Genomic DNA, 27,317 nt, shown 5'->3' on the forward strand with positions numbered 1-27,317 from the left:
TCAATAATAGCAATGGCAGAAACCAGACCCAAGGTCAAACTGAGGCAAAAGCTTAGGCAAAGATTTGCTCTGCCGAAGACCTGCAAAACATGCAAACTGCTCAGACTGATGAATGACAATGATTCCCTTGCATTGGAGAAGGAGCCTGGTTTTAACACCAGTCTTTGCATTCAATTCTAGCTCATGCAGCCTACCCAAAGACACATATAGACAGTTCGAATCTTAGCCAGTTTAGCAGGGACTGGCCGAGATTTCAACCATGTATGGGCAGGCTGAATGTACTCAAGTTGATCGATTGATCCACATTGGTTGACAGCTGATCATGTGGTAAAGGGTCGGGACCGACCCCTTACTCTGATCTGTGATCAGGTGAGTCTCATAGACTCGCTGATCACCGAGCGCGCCGCGCACAGCCCTGCAGGGGGCGCACAGGCCGCTCATGCACGGGATGACGTCAATAGACATAGTGCCGGGAATGTAGATCCGCGCTGTTGCCGTCATTTGGCAATAGCGCGGATCTGAAGAGGTTAAACTAAAGCCCAAAAAGTAAATATTACTGTGTTCAAATAAAGTGTTATTCAAGCTTGACAGACAAAATCTGAATGGTTTCTGGATGAGGTCTTTGTAATATTAATATAACAAGGGTTAATCTTCCACCACCAACACCGGTCACACAGTCTACTCACCAGAAAGTAGTGACTCTCATTACAGGAGTCAAGCACGCTGGGTGGACTTGTTTAAACCCTCGGTGCGGGGTTGATCATTAGACCATCAATGTCATAGGTTGGGAGAAAAAAGGAATGTTGTGAAGTATGTCAAAATATCAAAAATTTATTAAAAAATCATAATACAAACAATCGTAATGGAACAGATCGAAATAAAAACGAGGTGAAAAAACTGCATACGTTCGTGCAGACAGTCTTTACACAAACACAAACGCCGCTGTTGTTCAGCCACGCGGTTATGGCGGAAGTAACGTATTACGTCCGATATACCCTACCGGTTTCATCAGTACGTTGTGACGTCATCAGGGGTCATACGAACGGATACGTCACCTCCATATAAATACAACCGCCAATTAAGAATATCCAATCCAGTGTCATCCTTAACAATTACGAAGAAATATATAATTATAAAGAACTGGATGGATATAAACATCAAAAAACTAATATATTAAAATGTTATTATTAAAAAAAAAATTAAAATTAATTTAATTTACATAACGAATGTGTCAAACACATCCAAACTGCCATCTTGTGGCCGAAAAGTTGAACTGCAACCAAATGACAAATTCATATTAACATAGACTGCCACCATGTGGCTAAAAGCCAAATTACAATTATATGGCAAAAATACCTAAACTGCCATCTTGTGGCTGAAATAGTCAACTACAATAAAAAAATATAAATTGAGAAAATTGAATATAATATCTAAACTGCCATCTTGTGGCTAATTGTAAATTGAGAAAATTGAATAAAGTGAATTGAAAAAGGATATTATTATTTAAGGGTAATTCATAAAACAAAGATGATACTGGAATGGATTAATCCTTTTACAAAATATAGTTAAAAAATTAGACAGATAACAGTTCAGAACAATATCAACATTGATGCCGGAGTGAGTGTATTTAATTTATATATCCATTCCGTCTCGTTTTTTGAGATTCTCTAAACCATATTCCCTCCGCTCCAGTCAGCATCTAATCTGTCTATACCAAAAAATCTGGCTAAACTGGGGTCCCTATTGTGATGGATTCTGAAGTGGTTAGAGAGGCTGTGCTTTTGAAACCCATTTTTTATGTTGGTGAGGTGTTCATTAATACGTGTACAGAGATTTCTTTTTGTATGTCCCACATACTGTAACCCACAAGGGCAAATAATATGATATGTCATATGGGTGGATTTGCATGAAATTAATTTAACAATCCTATACTCTTTGCCTGTACTGAAAAACGTAAAGTTTTCCACTTTTCTCACATTATATCTAGTCAACTTGCAGGCCTTACACTTCTTACAATAAAAAAAATGCCCCTCTATGTTCCACACCGGGGGTGGCCACCGGGGTCATGTGTCTGGTCCCTCCACCCGGGGTAATAAGGGTAACTGAGGAGGTAGTAATAGAGGAACCAGCGCAATTTCTGGTCACGTATCCCACCCCGTTCCCAATTACAATTCCAACCAATACGGCTTTTATAGGGGATATGAAATCACTACATATAACAGGTTTCAGCCCCTCTATCAGGGAGATGACCCACAAAGAGACCGCTCACCCTATAGGGTTTTTCAGAAGAGGGGACATGGAGATGGCATGGCAGTTTGGATGTGTTTGACACATTCGTTATGTAAATGAAATTAATTTTAATTTTAAATTTTTTTTTGAATAATAACATTTTAATATATTAGTTTTTTGAAGTTTATATCCATCCAGTTCTTTATAATTATATATTTCTTCGTAATTGTTAAGGATGGCACTGGATTGGATATTCTTAATTGGCGGTTGTATTTATATGGAGGTGACATATCCATTCGTATGACCCCTGATGATGTCAGAACGTACTGATGAAACCGGTAGGGTACACTGAACATAATACGTTTACTTCCGCCATAGCCACGTGGCTGAACACCAGCAGCATTCGTGTTTGTGTAAAGACTGTCTGCACGAACGTATGAGTTTTTTTCACCTTGTTTTTATTTCGATCTGTTCCATTACGATCGTTTGTATCATGATTTTTTAATACATTTTTGATATTTTGACATACTTCACTATGGGAACATTTCTTTTTCTCCCAACCTATGGCATTGATGGTCTAATGATCAATCCCACACTGAGGGTTTAAACAAGTCCACCCAGTGTCCAGGCAGGTCACAGCATCTTCATCCTCACAACACTTGGATCAAGCCACGGCGGTGAGAGTCCAAATCGGCATTTTCCATACAAGCATGCTTGACTCCTGTAACGAGAGTACTACTTTCTGGTGAGTAGACTGTGTGACCGGTGTTGGTGGTGGAAGATTAACCCTTGTTATGATCGCCGAATATTAGGAAGAGCTCATCCAGAAACCATTCAGATTTTGTCTGTCAAGCTTGAATAACAGTTTATTTGAACACAATAATATTTACATTTTGGACTTTCGTTTAAAAAGCACTTATGGTATCATATATTGTTGGCGTTTTTATAGTTTTTTGTGTTAACCATTTGGTTGTTTTTGCACTTGCACTTTGCAGAGAGCGCGGTTCTAACTAATCTGTTAGTTTCTCCATGTCTATCTAATTTATACAACGTGCTGCTCTCACATTTTCACGATATTTCACGGTATACTAATTTATTTATTCCAATTGGGCGGATTGGTGGTATTTCCATTTATTTTAGGGTATTCATTCTATCCTGGACCTAAAATCCCTAAACAAATACCGTATTTATCGGCGTATAACACGCACCCCAAGTTTAGGAGGGAATTTTAAGGAAAAAAAACTTTTAGGAGGGAAGTTGAAGGGAAGAAAACTTACATTTAAATGCCCATCATTGCAGCCTTCTCAGTGCAGCCTTGCCCCAGTGCAGCCATGTCAGTGCAGCCTTTTCAGTGCAGCCTTCCCCAGTGCAGCCTTGTTAGTGCAGCCTTCCCCAGTGCAGCCTTGTTAGTGCAGCCTTGTCAGTGCAGCCTTGTCAGTGCAGCCTTCCGCAGTGCAGCCTTGTCAGTGCAGCCTTCCCCAGTGCAGCCTTGCCCCAGTGCAGCCTTCGATCCTGTGATCCCCTGCCATCCTGGGCTTCAAAATTGCCGACCGCGATTTGAAAATGGCGCCGCCGGCGCCGAAATACACAGAGACGGTCCTCGGCTCGGCGGCCCTCATTCACTTTCGGCTCCACTTGTAGTCCCGCCCGGGATGTGCGTGACTGTGAGCGGAGCTATCTGAACCTAGCCGAGTACACTCGGCTAGGTTCGGGCGGCGTCGAGTGAAGCCGAAAGTGGCCGAGAAGAGCCGAGGACTGGTGTCTTGCCGAGAAAGTTCCCTCGGCTGATAAGTTCCCCCCCCGTACTGCGCAGGCGCAGCGCCTGCGCAGTACCAACTACTAGCAGCCTGGGAGATAGCCGAACGACAAAATCTACAATCAGCTGTACACGGCGCCTGCGCCCTGGGTCCAGGTTCCTTCCCCACCATCCAAGTGGACCTAGAGGGGGAATCTAAAAGAGCCGAGCGAACCGAGGCCCTGCCCGAAGCGTGGCGAACGAAGCGAGCCCGCAAGGGGCCCTCTTACAGGCGCCGTGTACAGATGATTTTTCCCTATTTATCGTCGGCTATTTCAACCGGATCCTACTGCGCAGACCCAGCGCCTGCGCAGTAGGGGGGGGTCCTTATCCGCCGAGCGGAACTTTCTCGGCAGAACACCGGCACTGTGTATTTCAGTGCCAGCGGCGCCATTTTCAAATCGCAGTCGGCGATTTTTTAGATCTTTCAGCTCAGGATCGCAGGGGTTCGGCGTATAACACGCACCCGCGATTTTCCCCTGATTTTAAGAGGGAAAAAGTGCGTGTTATAGGCCGATAAATACAGTACCTCCTAGTTATAAAGTGCATTCCCCAGGGTCAGTTATTGGCTCTCTGAGGGGAATACCTAGCATCTATAGACATTCAAGAGGCCTATCTGCATATTCCCACTTACTCATCTCATTAGCACTTTCTGTGCTTCACAGTCAAATAATGTAGAATGCAAACATACAATGGCAAAGATGTCTTTATTACAAATTATGTGAGCAGACTGCAGTTCCTCCATAATGTCACCTGGCCAGTAAATACAAATAGACATTTACCCTGTAAGTACTATAAATTATTGTTCCACTGCAGCTCATGGTGTTCCAAGGTAACAGTGAAAATTAGTTGAACATTCCAGGACTGACTTTTGGTGTTTCCCCTCACTGAAAGGACCCTGGAATTGGTGGGTGTATATGTAATAACCTTTAGACCCCTTTCACACTGAGGCGCTTTACAGGCACTACAGTGCTAAAAATAGCACCTGCAAAGCGCCTCGGCTTTCACTCCAATGTGAAAGCCCAAGTGCTTTCACACTGGAGCGGTGCGCTGGCAGGATGCTCAAAAAAGTCCTGCAAGCAGCATCTTTGAGGCGCTGTAGGAGCAGTGTATACACCACTCCTACAGCGCCCCTGCCCATTGAAATCTTTTAACCCTTTTTTATCTGTTTGCGGGGGTTAAAAGCGCCCCGCTAGTGGCCGAAAAGCACTGCAAGAACGACGGTAAAAGGCCGCTAACAATGGCGGTGCTTTACCGCCGACGCCCGGGCGCTGACAGTGTGAAAGTGCCCTTAGAGCTACACCCTTTTGCAATGGGATCTTGGATTTGGAAGAGTACTAACTATTAAATAATTTCCATTATTTGGTAGATCTCCGGACTCACATCCAGTGGAATATGTAGAGCAGGATATTATATGAGAGTGACATCTAGTGGTGGTTTTTGTACTATAACTTCATACTAGGTGGGTTCTGTAGCTTGCATATGTTTTCTTGAATTATGTTTAAAATTGCATCAAACTCTCAGCTTTTAACATTAATCAATAGTAAATAAGAAGTTTATCATGGCTCTGTGTGTTTTTTTTTTTTTTAAGTCATTTTCTGTTATAGCATTGCATTAATGCCCTGAATGCACTCCCAATGCACTGCTGATCGACCTCTCCACTGTCAGTGTAGGTGGGGCATTGTCCATCCTTTCCAGACATGTGCACTGTTCTTTTCCCACTATATTTTCTATGGTTCACTGCTATAGACTGCTCATGCAAAAAAAAAAAAACATGCCAGCTGTGCCTGCCTTACTTCTACTAAATCAAGCTCAGAAGCAGTGGGAGCAGGAATGATAGAGTGACAGAACGGTGCCAGCGGTAACTTGAGGGATAAACCTGTCCTATACTGTATACCAAGCTCACTACACTTTATAGATAGGGATGACCTCAAGGTTCAGCCCCAACAAAACCAAATAGCTGTTTAGGCATTCAAGCCTTCATGTCTGATACAGATTTTTTTTATTAAAGGGAGAACCAACGCAAACAAAGTGCCCCCCCCAAAAAAAAATTCTTATCAGAACCGAACATACAGCACGGCTGGCCAGGGAAGGAGGGGGATGATCATACCTGGCCACATGCTCTCAACATTTAAGAGGGAGAGGGGATCTTGCCAGAAGGAATCCCCCTGGCAAAGCACCTCGTCCTCATATTGATGAGGGCAAGGGACTCTTCCCCATAACCCTGGCCTGGTGGCTGTGGGGAGCTGAAGGTGGGGAGCTTATCAGGATCCGAAAGCCCCCTCCTACCAAAAAGGGGGCACCCAAATACCACCCCCCCGCCACATGGGAATGAGGAGAGGTTCATACCTATCCCCAAAAAAATGTCCCTTGTAAATTCATAGTCAATCACATCATCCAGGGATGCAGATCCATGGCAATCACTGTACCCACAGAAAGAATAAAAAAAGACACCACCAAAACCCTGCATTGCTACCAGAGGTATTCTGCATATAGGGTACTGTCCATTTCAGTTGTATGTTAAAAATATTTTTACATTTTTGTTTTATATTCTTTAAAAATTTGAAAAACATAGCTGATTTTTAAAGGAATCACTGTAACCACTATAAGTTATCTCTTGTTTCTGCTTCTTCATCAACATGTATAACCAGAGCACAACAGGAGGTGGAGGAAACCAGTTGTGAGCTCACAGCCAAAGGAACCTTGCATGTGCAAGAAAGGTGACAGAGCTATAGCATGGGAAAAGGTAAAAAAAATACAAGTTCCTACATTTGCTTGACTGTAATAAGTGAGCTTGTGTATGCTAAAGGTGTTATCTTTGAATGCTGCAAAAAATCTGGAATATACACTACTGTGCAAAAGTTTTATGCAGGTGTAAAAAATGCTGTAAATTAAGAATTCTTTCAGAAATAGAAGTGTTAATAGTTTATTATTTATCAATTAAAGTGGAAAGTAAATGAACAGAAGGGAAATCCAGATCAAATTAATAGTTAATGTGGCCACCCTTTGCCTTCCGAACATCATCGATTCTCTAGGAACAATTGCACCCAGTTTTTGAAGGAACTGAGCAGGTAGGTTGTTCCAAACATCTTTGTGGAGAACTAACCACAGAACTTCTCAATTCCTTCTGTCTCTTCAATTCGAGCCATGCAAAAGTTCGTCTCAAACATCGCCTGTTCAGCGAACACCTGAATTTGCGGAGCCCTCGGCGAAAGTCCCACAATGTACTGAACGCTGCACCGTGCATTCTAGGGACCTATTTGGATGAAGCATTGCACCTGACCAGCTTTGCCCAATCAGAGCCATGATTGGACAAAGTCATGATGACTTTGCCTAATCATGGCTCAGTGCTCATAGTCCTACCCCACACACTATAAAAGGTTCCTTCCCACAGGAACCTTTTGCAGTGTGTTGTTAGAGTGGAGATAGATAAAGCAAGGCTCTGTTTGCTACTAGTGAGTTAGTGTGTTACTGTAGAGTGTCAGTGTAGTGTTAGTGTAGTCTGAGTATAGTGTGAGTATAGTGTAGGGCAGTGTTTAACATAGCATTACATACCATTTAGTAATTTAAATTGTCAGCCGCAGTTTTTCTGACTGTGATGCTGTTGCTCCCCCTTTTTTATTTTTTTATAGTTTTTACATTTCTGTAAGCAGCAGTCCTCAATTTAAAGTGTACCAGACACCACTTTTCATTGAATAAAGTGCATCCAATTACACATTTCCCAGTATCTATTAAATTTGGGTAACCGGCCCCCCCATCATGTCTGGGAGGCCAACAAGGAGAGGCAGATGTGCCCATGCCACTAGGAAGAGGCCAGGAGCGTTTGTGTCCACAGGGATTGTCCAAATTGCTGGCTTTAAAATTCCTGCTTTTCCGTCTGGTGGCTTCTGCCCCCTTCCGTGAATTTGCAGAATGTGCTGTACTACAATGGAATCTTCCCAGTCCCTATTTCTTTCACGTAAGGCCATTTCAGCTCTGTACCATCACGTGGAAGGCAATGTTTTGGCATCATTGGGCAGGGCAGTCAGAGGCAAGGTCTACCTTACTGCTGACACGTGTTACAGCAAGCATGGTCAGGAAAGATATATTTCGTTCAAAGCACACTGGGTAACTCTGCTTGCAACTAGGAAGTATACACATCTCCATACAGCTGGTGGTGATGATGCGAGACCTGTCAGCTCCACACCCTAATCCTCCTCTGCTGAATTGTCCTATGAACCACCAGTTCCAGGGGCTAAAAGATGCCCTGCAGTGCTTCAGCTGGTCTGTCTAGGGGACAGGAGCCACACTGGAGCAGAGATTTTTTCAGCTCTGCAGGGGCAGGCCCAGAGGTGGTTCATGCCATGGAAGCTTGAGCCAGGAATGGTGCTGTGGGATAATGGCACTAACCTTCTGTCCGCCCTTCAAAAAGGAAAGATGACACATGTGCCATGCCTGGCACATGTCCTCAGTTTGGTGGAGCAGCGTTTCTTAAACAGGTATCCAGGTTTGTAAGATCTTCTAAGGCAATCCAGAAGAGTCTGTAGCCATTTCAGGTGGTCATGCACAGCCAGGTTGGCTGAAATTCATCAGGAATTCCAGCTGCCCATAAACTGCCTGATTTGTGACATGCCCGCCAGGTGGAACTCAACTTTGGCAATGCTGCAGCAGCTGTACATGCAGCAGAGGGCCATCAATGAGTAACTGAGTGAGTATGGCATAACGACAGGCTCAGGCCGGCTCTGCTTTTTTTCCCCACGCCAATGGCTGTTGATAAAGGATGCATGCACTGTACTGTCACCTAAACAAAAAAAGATACCGCACTAATAAATCAACCCTAAAAAAGCTGCAACTAGAAAGTGACATATACACCAAATAGAATCATTCAAAAATAAAGCTGTGCTGTGAAACCCTAAAAAATATATTACATATAAAATGTGACACACATGTGATAGTGAAACCTATATGTGTTAATGAATGGGTAAATAATTCAATAATTGTCGCTCCACAACTGGTTAGGTGAGTAACATATAGATGTGGGTAAAAAGTACATAGAGGAAAAAATCCACAAGTGAAAAGACGGGTTTGAAAGATGTCAATCCACAAGTCACCAAGGAATCTTCAAAGTGATGCAATGACACACCAAGTTGAATAGTGCACCTCCACCATATGAATTGAAGGCTTACCAGAGGCAAGCTATAGCAGGCCTGCGGCTATAACCTAGCCAGGGTCCTTGGTCCAAGGAAGTGACAGCCACACATCGAATGGTCCAGGAGGGTAAGCCACAACAAACTGACAGGTAGATGCTCACGGATGCTCAAAGTCTGGATTGGTCAGTGAGTTAACAAAAAGTGAGAAAAGGAGCTCACATAGTGTAAAACCATAACACATTCCAGTTTATTAAAACAATAGTTGCACTTACATGGTATAAAACATCATAAGGCAAAAGAGAAAGCCGGCCGGCAAACAAGCGAACACTCGTCCACATATGAGGACAGCGCAATGGCGTCAGTACGTCCAAACTCCCGACGCGTGTTTCGTCACACAATGACATCGTCTTGGGGAACAAGCGACGCACTGACGCATCACGCTGTATATGGGAAGCAGGAGAACCAAGCCTCGGTTTGAGTCGCGGAACCCCTGAACTTTCGCATGGAGATCCGGAACCTCCGGATCCACCATTTTGGAAGCTGGCAGAAGAGTTAAAAACCCTGAAGCTATTCAGAGAAAATTATACTAAAAATGGTAAATTTATCTAAGAGAACAGAGAACAGGATAAAAAATGATCAGTTATCTAATTAAAGGGAAGCACCCCAATAGATAAATAAATATAGCAGTGTATGAAGAAATGTATATCAATACAACAGCACTATGTGAATGTCGTCAATTGAGATATGGGCCAGGCATCAAATATAGAAAGATGACTGTAAATTAGATGATGTTACCAGTCCAATCTGGGATATAGGAGATGGGTTCCAACATTAAATGTACCCCAACTGGCTAGGACCCAACACATCTGATGACAGAGAAAACTCGTGCCATGAGGGTTGGTCCCAAATTAACTTATAGGTTAATAGGTTAATAAGAAGTCAATTGAACAAGCAATATGTAAACAACATTAATTAGTTGGTTAACAATGATCTGCCCATAGCTAGACCAGTAGGGACAAAGACAAACCATCCGGCCATAACATGGGGAACCCAAAAAAGGTTTCCCCATATTACAGGTGTCCCCACCACTGACTCAAAGGAGTACACACCAGTACATACATATTAGAGAACTATTAGGGATAAGCATAAAAAACATACAGCAGGATTAAAAGTTTCATGTTCATGAGTTGTCTATGAACGCATTAACGTCCACATTTAACCCAAATGGGACATAACATCTCAACCTGTGTATCCAAGACATTTTGAGTCTGGATATGCTTCTGACTAAGGAGCTGCCTCTCCACTGTGGGTGGTATTTATCAATTCCCATGAAGATGATTTTAAAGGGGTCCTTATTATGAGCCAAGAGATAATGCTTGGACAGTGAATGCTTAGGAAATCCACTTTTCATATTAGTAATGTGCTCATTGAGTCTTACCATGAGAGGGCGCTTTGTCCGGCCCACATATTGGAGCCCACAGGGGCACTGGATCAAATATACTACCCCCTCTATTGCACAGATGATAAAGGGCTTTACTTCATATCCCTTAGAAGTGCTGGTTGAACAGAACCTATGTGTGCGTCTCTGTGTGCACCCATTAAGGGAGCACACACGACACCTTTTCACATTTGTGAAACCCTGTAAGATTCCCAAAAAAGCCTTCTTTCTTAACTGGAGAGTTTAGAACATTAGGCGCCACTCTATCACTGAGAGAGGGGGCTCCCTTATATATAATTTGTGGTCTCTCAGGAAGGGCTGTACGTAGTACTGGGTCATTATTAATGATATGCCAATGTTTTCTGATCAAGTTCCTGATGTTTTTATGCTGAACAGAGTACGTGGGGACAAATGGGGCCTGGGAGATTGTATCCTCATGTGGTGGTTTAACCCTCGGAAGGTCATCTCTGCTCATAAGATTGATTTCACCCAGGATATTCATCAAATAGTCATTAGCATATCCCTTCTCTCTAAACCTTTCTGTTAGAACAGCAGCCTGTGCCAAGAAGTCTTCATTGTTCGTACAATTGCGCTTCATGCGCATGTATTGGCTTTTTGGGACGGATTGAGCCATGGCTCGTGGTGGCAGCTGTCTATGGGGATATAAGAATTCCTGTCCATATTTTTGAAATAGGTGGAAGTATTGAATTGATTACCATTTCTTGTAATACTAAGATCCAAAAAGTTAATGGATGATTGATTGGCTGGCCTCGAAGTTGAGATTGATGCCCCTAGTGTTAGTATTGAGATGACTCATAAAGAGCTCAAGGTCCTCACGACTATCATCCCAAAGGAGGAGGATGTCATCAATGTACCTTGCCCACAACACAAGTTGGAGTCTCTGGCAAACATGGACGACAAAAAGAGCCATAAACAGGTTAGCTAGTCACCATTTGTACTGTCACAATTTGTACTGTCACCATTTGAGGAGGCCACAAGGATGGTGAGCCGTGACAATGCATGCCTGTGACAATCACTGTTGTGTTCCTGCTGGAGCATACTCTGCATGACATTATGGATAGGGCACTCAAGGCAGAGCAGTAGGAGGAAGAGGAGGACTTCCTTTCCTCTCAAGGCCCACTTTATGCAGACATCATTCTTGCGACGCCACAGAACACACAAGAGGAGATGGAGGAGCATTCTGGCAGTTTTGGAGGCATTAAAGCAGAGGAAGACATACGTCCAGCCATAAGAGATGGTTTTCTGTTGCCAGAAACCTTGGGAGTAGTACGTGGCTGGGAGGAGGCGGTTCCAGATAGTGTAATCCTCAGTGACCCGGACGACTCTGCTTCTCATGCCTCCGCAAACTTGCGGTGCATGGGCTCCCTTATTCCTCAAAGCCTGCGAAAAGACCCAATAATTTGTGGCATCAAGGAGAAGGATCATTATTGGTTGGCAACCCTCCCTGACCACCGTCTTGGAAAGTCTTGGAACTCACCCTGCCCTTGCAGAGGGGACACAGGATTAATTATCTTGAGGACACCTTAAAGAGGAGTTTATGTTAGTCTCATGGAAAAGGAAGTTTTGAGGCTTCTGTTGGTCAAAGGAGGAGCGGTGGAGAAGGGGGCCGCCTAAGTGATGCATTTAAAACATTTTTTAATCCTTGCCGCTCAGGGCTGTCAGCCTCCACATTCCATCGGCAGCATCTGCATCATATGGTGGAAGATTATTTGGGGGTGAAAAGACATGGAGAGCTTTCCAGTAGACAATCCACTGGGTTACTGGGTCATGAGAATAGACCACTGGCCACAACTTTCCCAGTATGCAATTGAGCTGCTGGGCTGCCCTGCATCCAGCGTGCCTTGAATGGGCATTGGGTGCTGAGGGAATTGTTGTGACATATAAAAGAGCGTGTCTGTCCATAGACTCCGTTGACTGGCTGACATTTGTCAAAATGAATCAGTCCTGGATTAGTAGCAGGTATTAAGCCCCTGATGCCAATGTCACTGTTTAAATGTTTTTTGAATCTGGAATCTCTGCAAGACTGTCAAGGCTGCCTAGCTTTGTGGGTGTTGATTTTAATTTTTTGGTATAGGTTTCATGGGCACAATTAACACCCAAGGACCAATTTTTCCACACCTGTTAGATAGGTGCATATAATTAAAATTTTTCACAGCAAAGCCAATTTTTGCTTTCATCAAGAGTATCTCTATAGGGTATGGTGTGATGGCACCACCAACACCCAAAGCCCAATTTTTCTGCACCTGTTTGACAGGTGCATATAACTTACATTTTTTTACAGAAAGGCCAATTCTTGCTTTCTTTAAGAGTACCTCAAGCCATTTCCTGCTCTCTCTGGCGGTGTGTTCTCGGAGCATTCCGCTGGGAAATGCTCTTCCTTTCACTGGTCTGTAGATCGGCAGCGGCTTCAGTGGCAGAATGAGTTTGCCACTAAACCCAAAACCATTCCTTAATGGCCTTACTGGTAAGCCAGAAATGGTGAAACTGAAGTGGGGTATGGAATACAAGGGATACCTGGTCTCTGTGGATGGCTACATGAACATGCAGCTCGCCAATACAGAAGAGTATAATGATGGGGCTTTGTCTGGACATCTTGGAGAAGTTCTAATAAGGTGTAAAAATGTATTGTATATATGAATATATGAAGAGTAGAAGAGGAGGAAGAAGATGGCGAGATGAGAGAAAAAAGCAATTTCCATATTTGTTTTGTAAAATTATTTTGAAATTATTTTGAAACTTATCTTTTGAGGTTATTGTTGGACATCATTTTTGTATGTTTTTTGCACCACCAACACCAAAAGCCCAATTTTTCTTCGCCTACTTCTATCCAAAGTCTGTGAAAGAGACACCAGAATTTATCTAAAAAATAATTGTTAATCTTGGCCTGAGTGTACTACAATTTGGCTTCTTCACATAAGGCTTGTTCACTGTGGTGCAAAAATGTGTTATTTCCATTCAAAGTCTGCCAAATAGACACCAGGATTTATCCAAAAAATCACTTATCTTGTTCCAAGTGCACTAAATTGTGGCCTCATCATACAGACTGGCTCCCCAAGCCGTTAAAAAAATAAAGAAAGCTTGCAGGGAAAATCAATTCATATATGTCATATATGTCAGTCATGCTGCAGCAAGTTCTATACACGGTACAGATGGGCCACTTTATAAGCATACTAAGGGACCTCTCCCATGCACTTTATTTAAAGGAATTTTTTAATTTTTATTGTTTCGCTTTAACCACTTCAGCCCTGGAAGGATTTACCCCTTTCCTGACCAGAGCACTTTTTACAATTTGGCAGTGCGTTGCTTTAACTGCTAATTGCGCGGTCATGCAATGCTGTACCCACACAAAATTTGCATCTTTTTTTTCCCCACAAATAGAGCTTTCTTTTGATGGTATTTGATCACCTCTGCAGTTTTTATTTTTTGCGCTATAAACGGAAAAAGACAGAAATTTTGAAAAAAAAATGATATTTTCTACTTTTTTATAAAAAAAATCCAATAAACTCAATTTTAGCCATACATTTAGGCCAAAATGTATTCGGCCACATGTCTTTGGTAAAAAAAAATGTCAAAGAGCATATATTTATTGGTTTGCGCAAAAGTTATAGCGTCTACAAACTAGGGTACATTTTCTGTAATTTACACAGCTTTTAGTTTATGACTGCCTATCTAATTTCTTGAGGTGCTAAAATGGCAGGGCAGTACAAAACCTCAGTGGTAAAAGTGAAATGCAGCGCTAAAAATGATAACCAATGGTAAAAGGCACATCAGACATGGTGACCATTACCAATATATACATAGCTGAAACACAATACCAAAGCTGAAGCATAATACCAAAAAATTGAATATTAGACAGGATATAGTAAAGTCCCAATGTATGGCTATGAATCTGATACAAGAGAGTCCCAAACATAGGCTAAATACGAATGTTGGACTGATGTAGAAAACTTCTCTTGTATATCATGAGTACGATCATGGGAAGTGAATAGATGGAATACGCTTACCATCAGGAGTGGATTCGGATGCCGGTGACACAGAATCAAACAGGCTCTGAGATCCTTAATGGACGATGGTTGGACGATGGTTGGTCCTGGAAATCCCGGATCTCGAGTAGGAATCTATCCTCTATGGTCCACGTCACGACTGTCCGTTCAGAAGCCCGAGGGGGAATTCTCCGCCACAAACAAGTCTCCAGAGCATGGATGGTTCCCAAAAAGATAGATAGGACGCCAATAGTGCAGATCAAATGACGTATTTTATTGGCTATAACCAATAATCAACAAACGATATAAAAACGTGATCACGTGTAAAACAATAAAATCAAGTGTAGGAAAGAGTAAGGCTCAACCGACGCGTTTCGTCCACATGGACTTCAACAGGGGCATCAAACTCCTCTCCTACACTGTACAAATTTATATAAAAACTATGCCAATCATATGGCCAATCAAACGCCAGCAATGGAGTCATGTGACAAATCGACTCCTGATAGGCCAAAGAGGAATCAGCTGACTGCCTGGGACTGTCCAATGAGGCCACCCACTAATGGGGAAGGCACATATCCCTTGACCAATGGGGAATTAATAAGAATAAAGATAATAACAATCAAGATGATAGGGATGATAGGGAGAGAACCCAAATGATCATGATTTCCGCAGTGCTGTAATCATCTGTGCCCACTCAGAGTTCTACAATGCATCAGTACAGTAAAAGCATATACATAATGCCTAAATCCAGATTGTAAATGTGGGTATCCCGGGAAACATTATGCAGGTTATTAATGAAAGCCCCCTGTGGGTCACATGACCGCATCATTCCTAGCATGGCCAATCGTATTGCATACTGCACGATCCTTCTTATTGGATCTGTGTAGTAAACAGGAAGAACGACAGGGAAATGATCACGTGACATGTCTGCTGACATAGTCACATGATCTCGAGAGACGAATCACGTCTCAATCACTAGAAGCCTGAGAGTCATGTGGCAACAAAGGAAGTCACATGCTCTCCTGTGGCCAATAGAACAGTCTTATATCTCCCACTCTTATATCTCCCACTCGTACAAAACCTCCCCAAATGACCCCATTTTGGAAAGTAGACACCCCAAGGAAATTGCTGAGAGGCATGTTAAGCCCACAGAATATTAAATTGTTTTGACCCAAGTGATTGAATAATGATAAAAAAAATGATATATTGCTCACACATGCCATGGTTATATGTGGAATTGTACCCCAAAATACATTTAGCTGCTTCTCCTGAGTATGGGGATACCACATGTGTTGGACTTTTTGGGAGCTTAGCCACGTACGGAGCCCCGAAAACCAAGCACCGCCTTCGGGATTTCTAAGGGAGTACATTTTTTATTTCGCTCCCCACTACCTATCATAGTTTTGAAGGCCATAAAATTCCAAGATGGCACAAAACCCCCCCAAATGACCCCATTTTGGAAAGTATACACTCCAAGCTATTTGCTGAGAGGCATGTTGAGTCCGTGGAATATTTTATATTTTGACAAGAGTTGTGGGAAAATGACAAACTTTTTTTTTTTTTTGCACAAAGTTGTCACTAAATGATATACTGCTCAAACATGCCATGGGCATATGTGAAATTACATCCCAAAATACATTCTGCTTCTTCTCCTGAGTACGGAGATACCACATGTGCTAGACTTTTTTGGAGCCTAGCTGCATACGGGGCCCCGAAAACCAATCACTGCCTTCAGAATTTCTAAGGGCGTAAATTTTTGATTTCACTCCTCACTACCTATCATAGTTTCGTAGGCCATAAAATGCCAAGATAGCACAACCCCCCCCCCCCATGACCCCAATTTGGAAAGTAGACACCGCAAGCTATTTGCTGAGAGGCATGGTGAATATTTTGCAGCTATCATTTCTTTTTGAAAATGAAGAAAGACAAGAAAATGTTTTTCTTTTTTCAATTTTCAAAACTTTGTGACAAAAAGTGAGGTCTGCAAAATACTCACCATACCTCTCAGCAAATAGCTTGGGGTGTCTACTTTCCAAAATGGGATCATTTGGGTTTTGTGCCATCTGGGCATTCCATGGCCTCCGAAACTGTCATAGGCAGTGAAGAGTGAAATAAAAAATGTACACTCTTAGAAAGCCTGAAGGCGGTGCTTGGTTTTCGGGGTCCCGTACGCGGCTAGGCTCCCAAAAAGCCTCACACATGTGGTATCCCCGAACTCAGGAGAAGCAACAGAATGTATTTTGGGGTGTAATTTCACATATTCCCATGGCATGTTTGAGCAATATATCATTTAGTGACAACTTGGTGCAAAAAAAAAATGTGTCTTTTTCCCCGCAACTTGTTTTTACAATATAAAATATTCCATGGACTCGACATGCCTCTCAACAAATAGCTTGGGGTGTCTACTTTCCAAAATGGGGTCATTTGGGGGGGTTTTGAACTGTCCTGGCATTTTATGCACAACATTTAGAAGCTTATGTCATACATCACCCACTCTTCTAACCACTTGAAGACAAAGCCCTTTCTGACACTTTTTGTTTACATGAAAAAATTATTTTTTTTTGCAAGAAAATTACTTTGAACCCCCAAACATTATATATTTTTTTAAAGCAAAGGCCCTACAGATTAAAATGGTGGGTGTTTTCCTTTTTTTTTCACACAGTATTTGCGCAGCGATTTTTCAAAAGCATTTTTTGAAAAAACACACTTTTTAAAATTTTAATGCACTAAAACACACTATATTTCCCAAATGTTTGATGAAATTAAAAAAATGATCTTAGGCCGAGTACATGGATACCAAACACGACATGCTTTAAAATTGCGCACAAACGTACAGTGGTGACAAACTAAATACATTTTTAAAAGCATTTACAGGTTACCACTTTAGATTTACAGAGGAGGTCTACTGCTAAAATTACTGCCCTCGATATCACCTTCGCGGTGATACTTCACATGCATGGTGCAATTGCTGTTTACATTTGATGCCAGACCGACACTTGCGTTCGCCTTTGCGCGAGAGTGGGGGGGACAGGGGTGCTTTTTTTTTTTTTTTCTTTAATATTTTTTTTGCTTTTTTATCTTATTTTCAAACTGTTCCTTTCATATTTTTTTTTTTTTTTTTTTTTTTTTAGCATTTTTATTGTTATCACAGGGAATGTAAATATCCCCTATGATAGCAATAGGTAGTGACAGGTACTCTTTTTTGAAAAAATTGGGGTCTATTAGACCCTAAATCTCTCCTCTGCCCTCAAAGCATCTGACCACACCAAGATCAGTGGGATAAAATAATTTCCCAATGGCGCTGTTTACATCCGGCGAAATTTAAGTCATAAAATGCTCGTAGCGTCAGGTTTCTTAGGCCATAGAGATGATTGCCATTCTAGTTTCTAATCAGCTCTATGGTCAGCTGGCCGAATCAACGGCTGCATTCTCAGGTTCCCTGTTGGGACAGGAGAGCCAGAGAAAAACATGAAAGATGGTGGGGGGGGGCATTCCCTCCCACTGCTTGTAAAAGCAGTCTAGAGGCTAATTAGCTGCTAGGTTTGCTTTTACATGAAAGCCGACCGCTGGCTGAAAAGAATGATACCAAGATAATACCTAAACCTGCAGGCATCATTCTGGTATAACCACTCAAAGTGCAGCAACATACCAGTACATTGCTGGTCCTTGTTGGGCATATATTGTATACCCACCGATCAATCTCTTTTTTTCGTTCAGCCCACAGACTGAATGAAAAAAAAGTTTACAATATATGCCCAACAAGGACCAGCAACGTACTGGTATGTTGCTGGACTTTGAGTGGTTATACCAGAATGATGCCTTCAGGTTTAGGTATGCCCACCATTAGAATACCTCCCTTCATCCACCCACTTCTAATGATGGGCATACATGCACTGTTTATATATGCCGAAGCATGGGGGCATCCTCCTGCAAAAGGTAGGAGCAAATCGCTCCTCCGCCCTTGCTGCCCCCATGCTTCGGCATATATGCTGAAGTATGTAACTGTGGTGGTGAAATCACCTCCGACAGCGCTGGAGTCACGGTTTTATATATCGTGGGAGCAAACGCTGTTGCTGTCAAGATAAATAAATCCGAGCTGCAACTGAATGGCGTACCTGCTAAGCAAATGATGGTTAACAATAAAACAAAATAACATTACAGTATACCAGTAAGACTTACCATACCTGCAAAGCAATTACAAAAAAAAATAGTAAAAAATAAAACATTTTTTAACGCAACCTGTGCCTAAAATATATATATGCTGAAGTATGGGGGCATCCTCCTGCAAAAGGTAGGAGCAAATCACTCCTCCGCCCCTGCTGCCCCCATGCTTCGGCATATATGCTGAAGTATGTAACTGTGGTGGTGAAATAACCTCCGACAGCGCTGGAGTCACGGCTTTATGTATCGTGGGAGCAAATGCTGTTGCTGTCAAGATAAATAAATCCATGCTGCAGCTGAATTGCGTACCTGAAAACAAAAAAAATGGTTAACTATAAAACACAGTAAACAGTAAAGTGAAAAAAAAATTGCATATCTGAAAAGCAAACATGATAAAACATAACAACAATAAAACATTGCAGAATAGAATACATTAAAAAAGAGCACTAGAGAGAGAATAGAGAGAGAGAGAGAGAGAATAAAAAAATGACAACTATTTTTGTTTTTTTTATTTTATATATTTTTTTGTGTTTTTTTTTTTTTTTTACACTTTTTTTAGGTAACTGTAACTTTTGTAACTGGTACCAGGTTCGGGTCTCTCAAAATGAGATGGCATCTTGGGAGACCCTGTGAAAGTGTGCCTAGTCTGTGCAGTGCTGTACCCTACGCAAAAACTCAACTAGTGTATGGTAGCGTTCAAAACATTCACCAATGCAAAGACCAGGATTGTCAGGACAGGAGGGACAATATTAGCGGGTGTCACGCTTATATCCGCGCTTGCTGCAGTGCAGACACAAAATCTTCTTTTGGGGGCTCGTTGGGTAGGGGTACTCGGGAGGACATAAGGAAAATGCATCTCATGCAGCCGGCTTACTGCATTTGGATTGGGAAGGTGAGGTGGAGCACCATCTGGATACAGAAGGGCTCTGATGACTTCTTCCTGGAATTTAAGGAAGGATCCAGTCCGTCCTGAAGCTCTGTATAGCACATGAGCGTTCAGCAAAGCCAATTGAAATAAATAAACAGACACTTTCTTGTACCAGCGTCTGGCCTTACGGGCAACTAGGTACGGCGCCAACAACTGGTCGTTGAGGTCCACCCCTCCCATGTTAAGGTTATATTCATGGACACAGAGGCGTTTCTCCACAACACCAGTCGCAGTAGGAATTTGGACCGTCGTGTCTGCATGAAGAGAGGTAAGAATGAAAACATTCTTATTATCCCTCCACTTCACAGCGAGCAAGTTATTACACTTCAAGCAGGCTCTCTCCCCCAGCCTAAGACAAGAATCTACAACCTGCTGGAGAAAGCCCCAGCGATTAGGTCGCACGGTGCCACATGCTTCAATCTGATAATCAAACAAGTGACTAAAATGTGGCACGCTCGTGTAATAATTGTCCAAGTGGTACCCCTTTCCGAATACGGGTGACACCAAGTCCCACACAATCTTGCCAGCGCTTCCTATGTAGTCAGGGCAGTTTGTCGGCTCTACGTGACTATCTTTTCCCTCGTAAACCATAAAACTACATGTGGCCCTGTCACAGAGCTTACACATCTTGACCCCGTATCTGGCACGCTTGCTAGGAAGGTACTGTTTGAATGACAAGCGGACAGAAAACTTAATCAGGGACTCATCAACGCAGACAACTTGATGGGGTGTAAACAAGTCTGCAAAACGTTGGTTGAAGTGGTTTACGAGGGGCCGAATTTTGTAGAGCGGATCGTATCCAGGGTCTCCACAAGGACGTCAGAGTTCATTGTTGTTGACGTGCATGAACCGCAAAATCTGCTCATATCGTGCCCTGGTTATAGAGGCAGAGAACAAGGGCATATGATGAATTGGGTCAGTGGACCAATATGACCGCAACTCACTCTTTTTAGTTATGCCCATGTTGAGGGAAAGGCCCAGAAAGATCTTAAATTCGGAAACTGTAATTGGTTTCCAATCTCTGGCAAGGGAGGACTGGGGAATAGTGGCGATGTGTTGACCAGTGTACAAATTGCTTTGGTCCACAATAGATCCACAATAGATCTATAGAGATCTTCGGGGAAAAACAGCGAATAAAAATCAAGTGACGTAAAATCAACTGTTTCCACCTGAATGCCGGGTTGAATGCCAGTGAATGGGGGAAGTACGGGTGCTGCAGAAGTGGTGGGTTCCCAATTAGGATTGGTGATTGCAGCAGGAAGGGCACTATGGGCACGACGGGCCTGTGTTCATCTTCTTCTTGGTGGCAGCGGGACAATACTTGTGCTTGCCACCTCACCAGCTTGAACTGCACTTATGGGACTCGCCACGTCACCAAGTGTTATTGCAGTGCTGGATGTACGACCAGGGTGTACTAGGCCGCTGGTGCTTGCCAGTTCACCAGAAGGAATAGCGGCGCTAGTACTGCTCTGCTCCATACGAGGGACCTGCGATTCTTGCACCTCAACAACAGCAGAAGTAGATCTGGGTCTGGTACGCCTGACCTTGGCAGGGATCACAACTCCGTCGTCAGAGCTATCTGTCATGGAGCCGCTGTCCTCTACAGGATCGTATTCTGAGCCTGAATCTGACAGATGAGTGACTTCCTCTTCACTATCTGTCATGCTCAGAAACGTGTAGGCCTCTTCACTAATGTACCTTCAATTTGCCATTTTGGGCTCTAAATTTAGTGGTACACTAGTGAGACTCACAGGTAAAAAAGCTCCTGACTGTTGGCGACTGTATGAAAACGCTACCAAAAAAACTGTTAGCGATCGCAGGGATCAGGCCTGACTTAGTCATGTGTGTTTAGTGTTTTGTAAGTGACAGTGATCGATCGATACTGCACTTGGGTGGGCTGGGCTGGGCCGGGCTGGGCCGAGGGGCAAAACGCAGGTGCTAGCAGGTATCTGGGCTGATCCCGCTAACACTGCGTTTTTGAGAACCCTAAACTGCTGGGGATGCTAGTATAGATCTGATCAGATATCGATCCCTTCAGATACTATACCACTAAGGGAGGTGTATGCTGCGTGCGTGAGTGTTAGCGGTACTGGCACTAACCTGATGCTGCCTGGGGTGATGCAGACCCTATCTGACCCTAAAACTTAACTTATATCACCCGCCGAGCGATCAGGGGGTTAAACCTTTATTAGGTAATAAACCACTCGTAACAGTTATACGGTGATCACTGGTGAAAGGGTAACTAGGGGGCAATCAGGGGGTTAAAACCTTTATTAGGTAGTATATGGGGGTCCCTGACGCTATAAAACGCTGATGGCGAACCTAAATACTTACCTCCCTAACTAGCGTCACCAGTGACACTAATACAGCGATCAGAAAAACGATAGCTTAGTGACACTGGCGGAGGGGGGTGATCAAGGGGTTAACCTTTATTAGGGGGGGTTAGGGGGAATCCTAGAGGGGAAATCCTAAAGGGGGCTAACACTAACTTCCCTACCACTTATAACTGTCACAAACTGACACCAATGCAATAATCAGAAATAAAAAAAACTGCTATTGGTGTCACTGTGACAGGGGGTACAGGGGGGTGATCGGGGGGTGATAAGGGTGAAAAGTGTGCCTAGAGTGTTCTACTGTACGTGTAGTGTTGGTGCACTTGGATGTCTTCTCTCCTCAGCGCCAGAACGAAAAAGACCGACACGAGGAGAGATGACATCACTTCCTCTGCCACTGTTTACATTTCAGAGGCAGAGGAAGATTGTCATTGGCTGGGAGCGATCGCGAGGGGGTGGTCACGAATGGATGGCCTCCCCCTCAGCACGGATCACTCAGGCAATGATGACAACCGCCTCGGGCACCGGGGGGGTCCGATAGGACCCCCCGCCCGCGGGAGGCAAGTAACGTACCCATACGTTACTTTGCCTGCCCGTGCCATTCTGCTGACGTATATCGTCGTGAGGCGGTCGGCAAGTGGTTAAACATCTCTAAAATCACTGCTCCTTTAAAAACAATCTTTTTTAAAAAAAAAAATGTTTTTCATTGATACAGTACCTGGGTCCCCATACCCTTTTTATGGCCAATAACTTGCATCTAAGCCTTCAAAATAGGCACTTTTGATTTTTTAAGTTCGGTCTCATAGACTTTTATAGAGTTCACAGTTCAGGTACAAAGTTTTGTGATGTTCGAGAGTTCTGGCGCTTACCGAACCGAGGGGTGTTTGGCCCAACTTTATCCAGTTCCTATGTTTTCATGCATAGTTGAGTTGCTTAGGCGTTTTGCTTTTAGGCCAAAAAGTAAAATTTTGGTCTTATCTGACCAGAGCACCTTCTTCCACATGTTTGCTGTGTCCCCCACATGGCTTCTCGCAAATTGCAAACGGGACTTCTTATGGCTTTCTTCTTGCCACTCTTCCATAAAGGCCAGATTTGTGAAGTGCATGACTAAACGTTGTCCTGTGGACAGATACTACCACCTGAGCTGTGGATCTCTGCAGCTCCTCCAGAGTTACCATGGGCCTCCTGGGTGCTTCTCTGATTAATGCTCTCCTTGTCTGGCCTGTCAGTTTAGGAGGACAGCCATGTCTTGGTAGGTTTGCAGTTGTGCCATACTCTTTCCATTTTTGGATGCTGGATTGGACAGTGCTTCATGAGATGTTCAAAGCTTGGGATATTTTTTTATAACCCAACCCTGCTTTAAACTTCTCAACAACTTTATCCCTGACCTGTTTGGTGTGTTCCTTGGCCTTCTTGATGGTGTTTGTTCACTAAGGTTCTCCAACAAACCTCTGAGGGCTTCACAGAACAGCTGTATTTATACTGACATTAAATTACACACAGGTGGACTCTTTTTACTAAATAGGTGACTTCTGAAGGCAATTGGTTCCACTGGATTTTAGTTAGGGGTATCAGAGTAAAGGGGGCTGAATACAAATACACGCCACACTTTTCAGATATTTATTTTTTTAAAAATTCAAAAACCATTTATCATTTTCCTTCCACTTCACAATTATGTGCCACTTTGTGTTGGTCTATCACATACAATCCCAATAAAATACATTTACGTTTTTGGCTAAAATATGACAAAATGTGGAAAATTTCAAGGGGTATGAGTACTTTTTCAAGGCACTGTAAAAGAGAAAAAATAGACCTCCAAAAAATATAAGGCATTGTTAGCATTCCAACAATACAAGGAAAGAAGTATAAGAATGCAAAGGGAGAAAGAAAGATATTTTTTAAATACATTAACAGTAAGAAAGTGAGGCCAGAGCATATTGGCCCCATAGAGGATGATAAAGGGAATTTGGTTACAAAAGACAAAGAGAAGGCAACAGTTTTAAATTATTTCTTCTCCTCAGTTTTCACAAAAGAAAAAGGAGATATAATAACCAAGACTGTAACCAACACGCCACAGAATGTACCCTTGGGGCTAACATAGGCCAGTGTCAGAAATAGACTTGAAAAATGTAACCCAAATAAATCACCAGGACCAGATGGCTTACACCTGAAGGTCCTTAAGGAACTGAGTCAGGTGATAGCTAGACCATTGTTCCTAATTGTTATGGACAGTTTACTGACTTGAATGGTACCAGCTGATTGCAGGAAAGCCAACGTGGTACCAATATTTACAAAAGGGCCGAGATATACCCCTGGAAACTGCAGGCCAGTCAGTCTAACATCAATAGAATGTAAGCTAATGGAGGGGAAGATAAGGGATTATATCCAAGAATTTGCTGATGAAAACAGTATCATTAGTAGTAGGGATGGGCGAACTGTTCAGCCCAAGCATAAGTTCGGGCCGAACTTTGGTTGTTAGGATGTTCTGCGAACACCGAACAATATGCAGTGTTCGGGGCAAATTCGAAAGCCACCGGAACACCGTTAAAGTCTATGGGACATTAACATGAAAATCAAGTGTTCATTTTAAAGGCTTATTTGCAAGTTATTGTCATAAAAAGTGTTTGGGGACCTGGGTCCTGCCCCAGGGGACATGTGTCAATGAAAAATATTTTTTTTAAAACGTCTGTTTTTCGGGAGTAGTAATTTTATTAATGCTTAAAGTGAAACAATAAAAATGAAATATTCCTTTAAATATTGTGCCTGGGGGGTGTCTATAGTATGCCTGTAAAGTGGCACATATTTTTCCCGTGTTTAGAACAGTACCACAGCAAAATTACATTTCTAAAGGGAAAAATTGTCATTTAAAAATGATCGCGGCATTAATGAATTTTTCGGGTCTCGGCAATATAGATAAAACTCATTGAAAAAAAGAGCATGGGGTCCCCCCCAGTCCATTACCAGTCCCTTTGGGTCTGGTATGAATATTAAGGGAAACCCTGAACCAAAATTTTTTTAAAAAATTGCGTGGGGGTCCCCTTAAAATCCATACCAGGCCCTTCGAGTCTGATATGGAAATTAAGGGGAACCCTGTGCCAGATTTTTAAAAAAATGGCGTGGGGTCCCCCCAAAAGAAGGGTCTGGTATGAATTTTAAGGGGAACCCTGCGCCAAAATTAAAAAAAAATGGCATAGGTGTCCCCCTCAAAATCCATACCAGAGCCTTATCCGAGCATGCAACCTGGCAGGCCGCAGGAAAAGAGGGGGGATGAGAGAGCACCCCCCCTCCTGAACCATACCAGGCCACGTGCCCTCAACATGGGGAGGGTGCTTTGGGGTAGCCCCCCAAAGCACCTTGTCCCCATGTTGATGGGGACAAGGGCCTCATCCCCACAACCCTTGCACTGTGGGCGGGGGCTTATCTGGCGGGGGGGCTTATCGGAATCTGGAAGCCCCCTTTAACAAGGGGACCCCCAGATCCCAGCCTCCCCCCTGTATGAAATGGTAACGTGTACAAATGTACCCCTACCATTTCACAAAAAAAGTGTCAAAATTTTAAAAACGACAAGACACAGCTTGGGGACAAGTCCTTTATTAAAAAAAAAAAAAATGTCCCACAATGTCAATTCATCTTCTTCTCTCTCCCCTGGACCGGAAAAGAAAAAAAAAAGCCGAGACCGATACGCTTTAATGGGAGGCTCCTGCCGTGTGACGCTCCTTGGCTTGTAACAGTTCTTATATAACTGAGGGCGTTGCCACCCGGAGATGTACCCGGGTGACCCCGCCCCCTTTGATGCCACGGGGACTTCCCTATGGCTTCTCTGTGGCGTCAGAGAGGGCGGAGTCACCCGTTTATGTTACTGTTCACATGTTCTGCTAGTAATCAGCATGGATTCATGAAGGGCTGTTCTTGCCGGACCAATCTATTATCATTCTATGAGGAAGTGAGCTGCCATCTAGATAAGGGAAGGCCTGTGGTATATCTGGATTTTGTAAAGGCATTTGATACAGTTCCCCACAAACGTTTAATTTACAAACAGGTCTGTCGGCATGGACCATAGGGTATGTACCTGGATAGAGAACTGGCTACAGGGGTGGGTCCAAAGGGCGGTGATAAACAGCGAGTACTCAGGATGGCCCGGTTAGCAATATTAGCATGCATAAAAAAGGGGATTTACTCCAGAGATAAAAGGATAATTCTTCCACTCTACAAGACTCTGGTTCGGCCGCATCTTGAGTATGCCATCCAGTTCTGGGCACCAGTCCTTAAGAAAGATGTGCTGGAACTGGAGAGAGTCCAGAGAAGGGCAACAAAGCTGACTGGAGGGACTGGAGGATGGGACTGGAGGATGTCAATTATGGGGAAAGATCACAAGTATTAAACGTATTCTCTCTGGAGAAGAGACGCTTGAGAGGAGATATGATGTCAATATTCAAATACCTTACTGGTGACCCTAGCATAGGAAAAACAACTTTTCAGTGGGAGGGAGACACACAACCATTCATTGAAATGGGAAGAGAAGTGGTTTAACCTTAAACTGCGTAAAGAATTCTTTTCTGTCAGAGCGGTAAGGATGCAGAATTCTTTTTCACAAGCAGTGGTATCAGCAGGGAGCGTTGATAGTTTAAAAAAAATATTAGATGGGCGTCTTAATGATCACAACATAAAGGGATATGTGATTTACTACTGACATAAACACATACACACACACACCACAGGTTGAACTGGATGGACTGGTGTCTTTATTCAATCTTTCCAACTATGTTTACTTACCTGAGTACACGCTCCCAAGCTGCTGCCTTTGCCTATGGGTAGTGTATTGCCTAACCAACAGGGCATAAAATAAGTTAACTCAGGAATGATTCATTTTATTTAGATAAAAGATGAAGGTAGCAGCAATCTAGGATAAAAAAACTGTTTCCCTATTCAATGATTCCATTAAAATAGAAAAAACAAAGGACACACACATAGTTAACCACTTGCCGACCGCCTCACGCCGATGTATGTCGGCAGAATGGCACGGGCAGGCAGAATCACGTACCTGTACGTGATCTGCCTCTCGCGGGTGGGGGGTCCGATCGGACCCCCCCCCGGTGCCCGAGGCGACGGCATTTGTTCGCGGGCGATCAGAGGTGAGGGGGAGGCCATCCATTCGTGGCCACCCCCTCGCGATCGCTCCCGGCGAATGAAATCCTTCCTCTGCTGCTGTAATGTAAACAGCGGCAGAGGAAGTGATGTCATCCCTCCTTGAGCCGGTCTTTTCGTTCCGGTGTCGAGAAGAGAAGACATCAACGTGAGTT

General features: G+C 43.3%; 1 protein-coding gene across 1 annotated transcript in view; it reads left to right on the plus strand.

The window, feature by feature from the left end:
• Window positions 1-27,317, plus strand: part of LOC141127946 (toll-like receptor 7) — a 63,034-nt gene that overhangs the window by 19,855 nt on the left and 15,862 nt on the right. The window contains exon 3 of the mRNA XM_073614857.1: window positions 6,676-6,770. Coding sequence (XP_073470958.1) covers window positions 6,732-6,770 — 39 coding nt within the window. The 5' untranslated portion in view covers window positions 6,676-6,731. The remainder of the gene's footprint in view (window positions 1-6,675; window positions 6,771-27,317) is intronic.

The sequence above is a fragment of the Aquarana catesbeiana genome, linkage group LG02 (assembly GCF_042186555.1).
Source record: "Aquarana catesbeiana isolate 2022-GZ linkage group LG02, ASM4218655v1, whole genome shotgun sequence".
NCBI lineage: Eukaryota > Metazoa > Chordata > Amphibia > Anura > Ranidae > Aquarana > Aquarana catesbeiana.